General features: G+C 48.7%; 2 protein-coding genes across 2 annotated transcripts in view; one reads left to right on the top strand and one right to left on the bottom strand.

Annotated features, from left to right (window-relative positions):
• Positions 1 to 4,919, bottom strand: part of LOC117258227 (myosin-7-like) — a 37,676-nt gene extending 32,757 nt beyond the window's left edge. Inside the window, exon 1 of the mRNA XM_078169684.1 lies at positions 4,843 to 4,919. The gene's annotated coding sequence lies outside the window, so the exon portion shown is untranslated. The remainder of the gene's footprint in view (positions 1 to 4,842) is intronic.
• LOC144464178 (uncharacterized) lies at positions 4,775 to 10,582 on the top strand. Its single transcript, XM_078170341.1, has 5 exons — positions 4,775 to 4,850; positions 5,569 to 5,799; positions 6,088 to 6,591; positions 6,924 to 7,200; positions 10,525 to 10,582. Exons 1-5 carry the CDS (start codon positions 4,775 to 4,777, stop codon positions 10,580 to 10,582), a joined length of 1,146 nt encoding a protein of 381 aa, XP_078026467.1.
• Positions 10,583 to 12,088: the final 1,506 nt, after the last annotated feature.

Raw genomic sequence — 12,088 nt, 5'->3', positions numbered from 1 at the left:
CACACACAGTCGGGACCAAACACACACAGTCGGGACCAAACACACACGGTCGGGACCAAACACACACGGTCAGGACCAAACACACACGGTCAGGACCAAACACACACAGTCGGGACCAAACATACACGGTCAGGACCAAACACACACAGTCGGGACCAAACACACGCGGTCGGGACCAAACACACACGGTCAGGACCAAACACACACAGTCGGGACCAAACACACACGGTCGGGACCAAACACACACGGTCAGGACCAAACACACACGGTCAGGACCAAACACACACAGTCGGGACCAAACACACACGGTCGGGACCAAACACACACGGTCAGGACCAAACACACACGGTCAGGACCAAACACACACAGTCGGGACCAAACATACACGGTCAGGACCAAACACACACAGTCGGGACCAAACATACACGGTCAGGACCAAACACACACAGTCGGGACCAAACACACACGGTCAGGACCAAACACACACGGTCAGGACCAAACATACACGGTCAGGACCAAACACACACGGTCGGGACCAAACACACACAGTCGGGACCAAACACACACGGTCAGGACCAAACACACACGATCGGGACCAAACACACACAGTCGGGACCAAACACACACGATCAGGACCAAACACACACAGTCGGGACCAAACACACACGGTCAGGACCAAACACGCGGTCAGGACCAAACACACACAGTCGGGACCAAACACACACGATCAGGACCAAACACACACAGTCGGGACCAAACACACACGATCAGGACCAAACACACACAGTCGGGACCAAACACACACGATCAGGACCAAACACACACAGTCGGGACCAAACACACACAGTCAGGACCAAACACACACGATCAGGACCAAACACACACGGTCAGGACCAAACACACACACGATCAGGACCAAACACACGCGGTCAGGACCAAACACACACGGTCAGGACCAAACACACACGGTCAGGACCAAACACGCGGTCAGGACCAAACACACACAGTCAGGACCAAACATACGGTCAGGACCAAACACACACAGTCAGGACCAAACACACACGGTCAGGACCAAACACACACGGTCAGGACCAAACACACACAGTCGGGACCAAACACACACAGTCAGGACCAAACACACACGGTCAGGACCAAACACACACGGTCAGGACCAAACACACACAGTCAGGACCAAACACACACAGTCAGGACCAAACACACAGTCAGGACCAAACACACAGTCAGGACCAAACACACACAGTCAGGACCAAACACACAGTCAGGACCAAACACACGGTCAGGACCAAACACACACAGTCAGGACCAAACACACACGGTCAGGACCAAACACACAGTCAGGACCAAACACACACAGTCAGGACCAAACACACGGTCAGGACCAAACACACGGTCAGGACCAAACACACACAGTCAGGACCAAACACACGGTCAGGACCAAACACACACAGTCAGGACCAAACACACACGGTCAGGACCAAACACGCGGTCAGGACCAAACACACACGGTCAGGACCAAACACGCGGTCAGGACCAAACACACACAGTCAGGACCAAACACACACGGTCAGGACCAAACACACACGGTCAGGACCAAACACGCGGTCAGGACCAAACACACACAGTCAGGACCAAACACACAGTCAGGACCAAACACACAGTCAGGACCAAACACACACAGTCAGGACCAAACACACGGTCAGGACCAAACACACGGTCAGGACCAAACACACACAGTCAGGACCAAACACACGGTCAGGACCAAACACACGGTCAGGACCAAACACACACAGTCAGGACCAAACACACGGTCAGGACCAAACACGCGGTCAGGACCAAACACACAGTCAGGACCAAACACACACAGTCAGGACCAAACACACGGTCAGGACCAAACACACGGTCAGGACCAAACACACACAGTCGGGACCAAACGCACACGATCAGGACCAAACACACACAGTCGGGACCAAACACACACGGTCAGGACCAAACACACACGATCGGGACCAAACACACACAGTCGGGACCAAACACACACGATCAGGACCAAACACACACAGTCGGGACCAAACACACACGGTCAGGACCAAACACACACGATCAGGACCAAACGCGGTCAGGACCAAACACACACGGTCAGGACCAAACACGCACGATCACGACCAAACACGCGGTCAGGACCAAACACACACGGTCAGGACCAAACACACACGGTCAGGACCAAACACACACGATCAGGACCAAACACACACGGTCAGGACCAAACACACACGATCAGGACTAAACACACACGGTCAGGACCAAACACACACGGTCAGGACCAAACACACACGATCAGGACCAAACACACACGATCAGGACCAAACACACACGATCAGGACTAAACACACACGGTCAGGACCAAACACACACGGTCAGGACCAAACACACACGGTCAGGACCAAACACACACGGTCAGGACCAAACACGCACGATCAGGACCAAACACGCGGTCAGGACCAAACACACACGGTCAGGACCAAACACGCGGTCAGGACCAAACACACGGTCAGGACCAAACACGCGGTCAGGACCAAACACACACGGTCAGGACCAAACACGCACGATCAGGACCAAACACACGGTCAGGACCAAACACACACGATCAGGACCAAACACGCGGTCAGGACCAAACACACACGGTCAGGACCAAATACACACGGTCAGGACCAAACACACACGATCAGGACCAAACACACACGATCAGGACCAAACACACACGGTCAGGACCAAACACACACGATCAGGACCAAACACACACGGTCAGGACCAAATACACACGGTCAGGACCAAACACACACGATCAGGACCAAACACACACGATCAGGACCAAACACACACGATCAGGACCAAACACACACGGTCAGGACCAAACACACACGATCAGGACCAAACACACACGGTCAGGACCAAATACACACGGTCAGGACCAAACACACACAATCAGGACCAAACACACACGATCAGGACCAAACACACACGATCAGGACCAAACACACACGGTCAGGACCAAACACACACGATCAGGACCAAACACACACGATCAGGACCAAACACACACGGTCAGGACCAAACACACACGGTCAGGACCAAACACACACGGTCAGGACCAAACACACACGGTCAGGACCAAACACACGGTCAGGACCAAACACGCGGTCAGGACCAAACACACACGGTCAGGACCAAACACGCACGATCAGGACCAAACACGCGGTCAGGACCAAACACACACGGTCAGGACCAAACACGCGGTCAGGACCAAACACACGGTCAGGACCAAACACGCGGTCAGGACCAAACACACACGGTCAAGACCAAACACGCACGATCAGGACCAAACACGCGGTCAGGACCAAACACACACGGTCAGGACCAAACACGCGGTCAGGACCAAACACGCACGATCAGGACCAAACACGCCGTCAGGACCAAACACACGCGGTCAGGACCAAACACGCACGATCAGGACCAAACACGCAGTCAGGACCAAACACACACGGTCAGGACCAAACACACACGGTCAGGACCAAACACGCGGTCAGGACCAAACACGCGGTCAGGATGCATCAGCACTGGAAATAGAGGCGTTTTATCGTAGAGAGCCTCAGGTGAGACACAGCCAATCAGAGAGCCTCAGGTGAGACACAGCCAATCAGAGAGGTCCAGGTTCTGTTGATGTGATGCGATGCTTCATTGTATTGATTTTCTCCCTCGTCTGTCCTGACCAGTGGGACACTGAGGAGACACAGGGAGCAGATGAGACGTGACTCATGTCCAGTCTGTCTCCTGGAGGACGTTGATGATGTTCAGACTCTGAAGTGTTTTAGAGATAAAACCTGCTGCTGACCTGTGCTTCAGTTCATGTCTGATGGAAGACAAGTTTATGTTGGAGAATAATCCTGTGAGGTCTCAATGAGGAGGGCGAATCAGGAGTTTATCAGGATGTGATATTAAATCTGTTCTCTGGGTAACGACATGATGCTTGCTGATGTCACAGAGACAGTCAGTGGTCTGCGATCGATACGAGACGACATCAGTAAATATCCTGGTTCATCGTCGTCTGCTGTCAGTTCAGGAAGAAGGAGTGTGTGACAGAAACAGTGACTCAAACATGCTGTGAGATTTTCAAAATTGAGGCGCGTCTTAAAGACGAAGATTTCTATCAATGATTTCATTTTGTTTTGATAATATCGGATTGTTGAATCTAGTATTGACAAAAAGGCGAGCACGAGATGAGACAGGAGAGCAGGATCCACCTCAGCGGACAGTGACATATCAGTGCAGTGAGACCCAACTTGGCCCTCCGCAGGGCGCCAGGTGGCCCCTCGACTGTTTTAAAGTAAAGTGACTCACTGTGGAAACTTGTTTTGGACTTTGAATGTGAAAAAGGTTTGTTTATTAAAGAGAGTGCTGACACGGGTCTGAGATGATTATTATATATTAATATTTGTTTAATAACGGCCCTAACCTCCTGTCGTTCTGACAGCATGGCGCTAGAGCAAAGGAAGGTGATTATCCCTTCCTAATTAGTCATTAATCCAGAAGCTAAAAGACAGGCTGATAATCTGTGTCTCCGTGGACACCCTCAGGTCAGGGAGGTCCAGGACAGACCTGTCCCCTCTGACTCAGTCTGAACTCTGTAAAACCTGTTGGATAAATTCAGGAGGTCACACTTCGTCCTGACTCATCATGAGACTGATGATCCAGTGCCATGTCTCTGAGACAGACAGTGATGAGTGAAGACAGAGGCGATGTCCTGAGAGCAGGTGGAGTACTCACCGTGCCGGGTCAGTGTGAGACACTGCTGCTGCTGGTGGGTGTAGTTCAGGTGGAGTAGGAGCGTAGTCTGAGAGGACGTGCAGGAGGACAAAATAAGTCGTCCCACAGAGCATCACCTCTCTTTATCACCTCCCTGTGAAGCTGCCTGCATCATGTGACCTGCTGCGCTGCAGCTGATTGGTTGGACCGGTCCTGCTGAAGGATCATAAAAGGCCTGCTGTGGTGAGATGGACAGAAGTAAAGCCGGGTCGGCTCCGTCCTCATCCTCTGTGTCTCTGTCTGTCCCCTCCTCAATCTGAGGCTATACATGGAAACTGACTGCACATGTCTCACTGCTCTGTCCAGTCTGTCTCTGTGTCTCTCTGTGTGTCTGTGTCTCTGTGTGTCTCTGTGTCTCTGTGTGTCTGTGTCTTTGTGTGTCTCTGTGTCTCTGTGTGTCTCTGTGTCTCTCTGTGTGTCTGTGTCTCTGTGTCTCTCTGTGTCTCTGTGTCTCTCTGTGTCTCTCTGTGTGTCTCTGTGTGTCTCTGACATGGATTTGTCCATCAGTCTATGTATGGACATCTGTCCTCTCTGTGTCTCTGTGTCTCTCTGTGTCTCTCTGTGTGTCTCTGTGTGTCTCTGACATGGATTTGTCCATCAGTCTATGTATGGACATCTGTCCTCTCTGTGTCTCTCTGAGTCTCTCTGTGTGTCTCTGTGTGTCTCTGACATGGATTTGTCCATCAGTCTATGTATGGACATCTGTCCTCTCTGTGTCTCTCTGTGTCTCTGTATGTCTCTGTGTCTCTGTGTCTCTCTGTGTCTCTGTATGTCTCTGTGTCTCTCTGTGTCTCTGTATGTCTCTGTGTGTCTGTGTCTCTGTGTCTCTCTGTGTCTCTGTATGTCTCTGTGTGTCTGTGTCTCTCTGTGTCTCTGTGTCTCTGTGTGTCTGTGTGTCTCTCTGTGTCTCTGTATGTCTCTGTGTCTCTCTGTGTCTCTGTATGTCTCTGTGTGTCTGTGTCTCTCTGTGTCTCTGTGTCTCTGTGTGTCTGTGTGTCTCTGTGTGTCTGTGTGTGTCTCTGTGTCTCTCTGTGTCTCTGTGTGTCTGTGTGTGTCTCTGACATGGATTTGTCCATCAGTCTATGTATGGACATCTGTCCTCTCTGTGTCTCTGTGTCTCTCTGTGTCTCTGTGTGTCTGTGTGTGTCTCTGTGTCTCTGTGTGTCTGTGTCTATGTGTGTCTCTGTGTGTCTGTGTCTCTGTATGTCTCTGTGTGTCTGTGTCTCTGTGTGTCTCTGTGTGTCTGTGTCTCTGTGTGTCTGTGTCTCTGTATGTCTCTGTGTCTCTGTATGTCTCTGTGTCTCTGTGTCTCTGTGTGTCTGTGTCTCTGTATGTCTCTGTGTCTCTGTATGTCTCTGTGTCTCTGTGTCTCTCTGTGTCTCTGTGTCTCTGTATGTCTCTGTGTCTCTGTATGTCTCTGTGTCTCTGTGTGTCTGTGTCTCTGTATGTCTCTGTGTGTCTCTGTATGTCTCTGTGTCTCTGTGTCTCTCTGTGTCTCTGTGTCTCTCTGTATGTCTCTGTGTCTCTGTGTCTCTGTATGTCTCTGTGTCTCTGTGTCTCTGTGTCTCTCTGTGTCTCTGTGTCTCTGTGTGTCTCTGTGTCTCTGTGTGTCTCTGTGTCTCTGTCTCTGTGTCTCTGTGTCTCTCTGTGTCTCTGTATGTCTCTGTGTCTCTGTGTCTCTGTGTCTCTCTGTGTCTCTGTGTCTCTCTGTGTCTCTGTATGTCTCTGTGTCTCTGTGTCTCTGTTTGTCTCTGTGTCTCTGTGTTTCTGTGTCTCTCTGTGTCTCTGTGTCTCTGTATGTCTCTGTGTCTCTGTGTCTCTCTGTGTCTCTGTATGTCTCTGTGTCTCTGTGTCTCTGTATGTCTCTGTGTCTCTGTATGTCTCTGTGTCTCTGTGTCTCTGTATGTCTCTGTGTCTCTGTGTCTCTCTGTGTCTCTGTGTCTCTCTGTGTCTCTGTGTCTCTCTGTATGTCTCTGTGTCTCTGTGTCTCTCTGTGTCTCTGTGTCTCTCTGTGTCTCTGTATGTCTCTGTGTCTCTGTGTCTCTGTGTCTCTCTGTGTCTCTGTGTCTCTCTGTGTCTCTGTATGTCTCTGTGTCTCTGTGTCTCTGTTTGTCTCTGTGTCTCTGTGTCTCTGTGTCTCTCTGTGTCTCTGTGTCTCTGTATGTCTCTGTGTCTCTGTGTCTCTCTGTGTCTCTGTGTCTCTCTGTGTCTCTGTATGTCTCTGTGTCTCTGTGTCTCTGTATGTCTCTGTGTCTCTGTGTCTCTCTGTGTCTCTGTGTCTCTCTGTGTCTCTGTATGTCTCTGTGTCTCTGTGTCTCTGTATGTCTCTGTGTCTCTGTATGTCTCTGTGTCTCTGTGTCTCTGTATGTCTCTGTGTCTCTGTGTCTCTCTGTGTCTCTGTGTCTCTCTGTGTCTCTGTGTCTCTCTGTGTCTCTGTGTCTCTCTGTATGTCTCTGTGTCTCTGTGTCTCTCTGTGTCTCTGTGTCTCTCTGTGTCTCTGTATGTCTCTGTGTCTCTGTGTCTCTGTGTCTCTCTGTGTCTCTGTGTCTCTCTGTGTCTCTGTATGTCTCTGTGTCTCTGTGTCTCTGTGTCTCTCTGTGTCTCTGTGTCTCTGTATGTCTCTGTGTCTCTGTGTCTCTGTATGTCTCTGTGTCTCTGTATGTCTCTGTGTCTCTGTCTCTGTGTCTCTGTGTGTCTGTGTCTCTGTGTCTCTGTGTCTCTCTGTGTCTCTGTGTCTCTGTATGTCTCTGTGTGTCTGTGTCTCTGTGTGTCTGTGTCTCTGTATGTCTCTGTGTCTCTGTGTCTCTGTATGTCTCTGTGTCTCTGTATGTCTCTGTGTCTCTGTCTCTGTGTCTCTGTGTGTCTGTGTCTCTGTGTCTCTGTGTCTCTCTGTGTCTCTGTGTCTCTGTGTCTCTCTGTGTCTCTGTGTCTCTGTATGTCTCTGTGTGTCTGTGTCTCTGTGTGTCTGTGTCTCTGTATGTCTCTGTGTCTCTGTGTCTCTGTATGTCTCTGTGCGTCTGTGTCTCTGTGTCTCTCTGTGTGTCTCTGTGTGTCTCTGACATGGACTTGTCCATCAGTCTATGTATGGACATCTGTCCTCTCCGTGCCTCTGTGTCTCCGTCTAAACAATAACATCACTTTATTACAACTTCAATCTTTTTATAGCTGAGTGACCCTGTGATAAGCCCCGCCCCTCTCAGCTACTCAGTCCCTTCTCATGTGACACACATGTAGTGGACATTTATGACTGTCTCTGGATTAAGCAGGATTTATAACTCTGCGTTGTAACGCCACGTCACAGTGACGCAGACCTCCTGTTTGTCTCTGTAAGCTGAAACCATTTCCCTCAGTGGAAACAAAGCTTTGATTTACTTTAATTTCACAGATAAACAATAAATAGTGAAGACAATAAAGCTTCCACACACTGTGTGAGATTTATCCTGGCTGAAATATGGGAGTCCTTGTCATTGGTCCGACATCCCATTAGTCCGACGGTCCACGGTGCTGAATGGCTCCTGGTGGGCGTATTTCTGCCTTGATGGTGCGCCGCGACCGGCTCTGGGTCAGCTGGGAAAGGCTTGAGGTGAAGCAGGCTCACGGCTTATGAGTTTGTCACTTTCTTTTTCATTTTAACCCACACCATGATCTTTTCCTGACCCTAACCAAGTGGTTTTTGTGCCTAAACCTAACCAGACCTTAACCACAGGGCATCATGATGATTTCGGAATGGCTTTGGAACAATGGGTTTACTATGGTCGGAACAATTTGCTGTCGGACCAATGGGCATTTCCCAAATTATGAGCAGAGGAAATCTCTGCTAGCTGCTAGGCTAATTTATACAATGTAAAATACCATAGGCTTATGCTAATAACGTTAGCATGTTGTATTTGTGGGGATCTGTGCCATCACATACAGGGTTCCTGCAGATCCTTCAGAAGTTTTAAAAAGCACAAAATTCATTCATCTAAAGTCAGGCCTTAGTTTGTATTGAAGCGTCTGTAATCACTCTGTCCACAGATTGTAAAATGACGAGATGTAGGTACGTGACGCTCAGGTGAGAGGATCCACTGTCTGACACTCAGCTGGCACTGTAACCTGCTGAACCACAGCTCAACAAAAAGAAAACTCTCTGACTAACTCCAGGCGCTTCTCACTTCTCTTCTTTCTCACAGTCCTGCACCGAGTCAGGTACCTGACAGGTAACTTGCAGGTACCTGACTTGGTGCAGGACCACATTCATCCAGTCTCTGCTCAACCTGTGAGACCCACAGTGACACATAGACACCTGTAGCACACGGGCTGAGTAAACAGTTGTACTTTATTGGACTGGGTTTATTTTCTTTACCCTCCATCAGCCGATAATTCTCTCTTTAAAGAGTGGATATCTTCCTCACTCCCCACAGACCACGTTCTTACAGGCTGTCATTTTATCTTGATCTCACTCACCTTACTCAGAATGAACTCTGCACAGAGTTGCATCCCCCGGTAGTGCTGAGTCACTTTATGTCAGAAAGGTGCACTTTAAGCAGCATCACACAGTGCACAGCAAAATGACAATCATTCGTTCGTCGACCGTCATCATGTGGTGTTTAGAAGAGAACAAATCACATGCACCTGAAAAGACACCTCAATCTGCAGCATGATGAACACATGAATGAATCCCCGTCTGTAGCCAGCTTCAGCTCAGATAAAGATAACAGCACCATCATCATCATCATCATCATCGTCATCGTCATCATCATCATCATCACTGCACTGCGACCATTATTGTTATTATTTTATTCAGTATTATTTCAAGTCTTATTTGATGCACAGATTTGTTAGTTGGCAGGAAATCAAAACTGTGTCTGTTTAATTTGGGGTAAAAAAGTTTTTTTATTTCTCTGAGATGAGGTGAATTCAGGTGATGAAGAATTTTACTTAACGTCATATTTTGATGCCCAGATGAGGACATTAGCAGGAGTGTAGCACAGGAAGTGAACGCAGCGTTCTGTTAATTGAAATGTGAAAGTGAAATAAAAATATAAACAATCAATAATCATGATCTCACTATCGATCAATGTGATCATGATCATGTTTTTGCCCATAATGGTGCAGCTGCACTAACCAGCCAGCCAGCTAACATTATGTTACTAGAGCTGATTTGTGCAGGTCCAACATTTTGACATATTTCCACGTCCGCCCTCCCTCTGATGGACATGACCACGCCCACCTGGAGAAACAGATTTCTGATTTGGAAAGAAAATGTTTTTGTAAATTTATCAAATACGATATATCAGGCAAAAACCATTGAGCAGATTTTGATTCTGGATCACTGCTGAAAACTGAAAAATAAAACCCTGCAGATTCTGTTTCAGTCTGGATACGATGTCCAGAATGTCCCTCAGCAAAGTCCCTGTCCTGGTTGTTGCTCCTCAGATCAGCTGTTGCTGTCTGCGGTCGGAGGTCAAGTCCAGGTCTCAGAGTGGTCTAATGCTGCTGATTGTCTTGTCCCTGAATCCTCACAGAGACTCACAGAGGCCTCGTGTTACTGCAGGACTCCCCGATGGGCTCTAAATCCTGCAACAATGTTAAGACACCTGTAATGCTCCAAACACGTCCTTTAAAATGTCTCTTTGTGTTGGTGAATTATTGTCCTGGCAGGGTCCCAGTGGAGGTCACAGCGGGCCCCATCGGGGCTTTAGGTTGTCTGGCTGGTTAGAACGACACAGCTCAGCGACGGATCACAGCGACATGTTGAAGCTACAGTAACAGCAGTGCTCTCTGAGGGCTGTGTCTGATCTTAAAGGTTAAACACAGGAGCAGATAGTCAGAGATGCGTTCATGTTCCCAGAGGATGAATCTGAATGATTGCAGAGACCCTTTGACCTTTTGTTTTGCTGCCATTGAAACTAATTTCAACTTAACTCTGATGTGGTGGGGAGGCGGGGCTCTGAGCTGGGGTTTGATCTGACTGGGTTCAGGCCGCTGTCAGGAGGTCAGTCCCTGGATCTGCTGCCCACTCTCCTCCTGGTGAGGTGGTCTGGAGCGGCGGGGAGTGAGGCGGAGGACACCCTGTGATTCGAGGCTTTAGCTAACGTTAGCTACATAAACATGAAGCTGCAGTTGTGAGTCTTTAGCTACTGTTAGCAGAACGCTAAACATTAGCAACATTTTCTGTCCATCTCTGAAACTCTTCACTGTTACTGACTCATGTTTTATTGAGCTTCCTGTCAGACTGCGTTTGATCAGTGCGACTTCCTGTTTGTGTTGCTCTGCAGTGTAAATGCATCTGTGTCTGTACAACAGCCAATAGGGGACGTCCTCTCTCTGAAATGACCTGTGATCGGACAAAATCTCCTCACAACAAGAGGAGGAGCAGGAGTCCAGTTCTCTGTCAGTGAATCACAGTGTTATTAAAGATTATTATGGGATGTTTGCCCAGTGATGTCAGAATCAAACAGCCTAACTCAGCTGTAAGAAAACCAGTAAACGGTCACATGTGAGAAACTGGAACCAGTGAAAGTTTGGCGTTCTGTTATTTTTCCATGGATGGACTGATCAGTGAATTTCATGTTTTACATGTTTAAAGAGGTTAAAAAACGTCTCAGGATGAAATCACGTCACGGCAGTGAAACCTGCTGCTGTCTGTGTCCACGGACTGTCGGTTAGTTGTTATTGATGGATTAATAACTGTGTTTGGTGTGAACGTTGTTGTGGTGTTGCTGCTGTGTGTTATGGACGTATTAGTTTTTAGTGAAAGGGTTAGTGTGAACGTCTCCTCCGGTGTTGGCTGAGCTGTGTGACCCTCTGTGTGCCTGGACCTGTTTTATAAATAAAGGTTTACTGCTGATGCCACTACACATTTCTCTGTAAGCCCTCCATCCATCCTCCCATCCCCACCAGCTGTCTTTCTCCTCTTCATCCCTTCATCCCTCCATCTGACAGTGGACGAGAAAAAACCATTGGAGGATGGATTGTTGGCTTCCCAGAGAGGTTAGATTTTCTCCGGGAAAGGAACCAGATCTGTGCCGATTGAATGACTTCTCATCTCTCTGTTATATACCTCCATCTCTCTGTCATCCCTCCATCATCTCTCCTCCCTCCATCCTTCTCCAGTTGTCTGTCCAGTTGATTCTCTCTAATCCAGGGTAACTTTGTTTGAAGCCTAAATACTGACTCACACACCGCTAATAATACCACACACACACACACGCACACCTCTAAT

The sequence above is a fragment of the Epinephelus lanceolatus genome, chromosome 8 (genome assembly GCF_041903045.1).
Source record: "Epinephelus lanceolatus isolate andai-2023 chromosome 8, ASM4190304v1, whole genome shotgun sequence".
Classification (NCBI taxonomy): Eukaryota; Metazoa; Chordata; class Actinopteri; order Perciformes; family Serranidae; genus Epinephelus; species Epinephelus lanceolatus.
The sequence above is the reverse complement of the archived record's forward strand: the minus strand, read 5'-3'. Positions and strand labels throughout refer to the sequence as shown.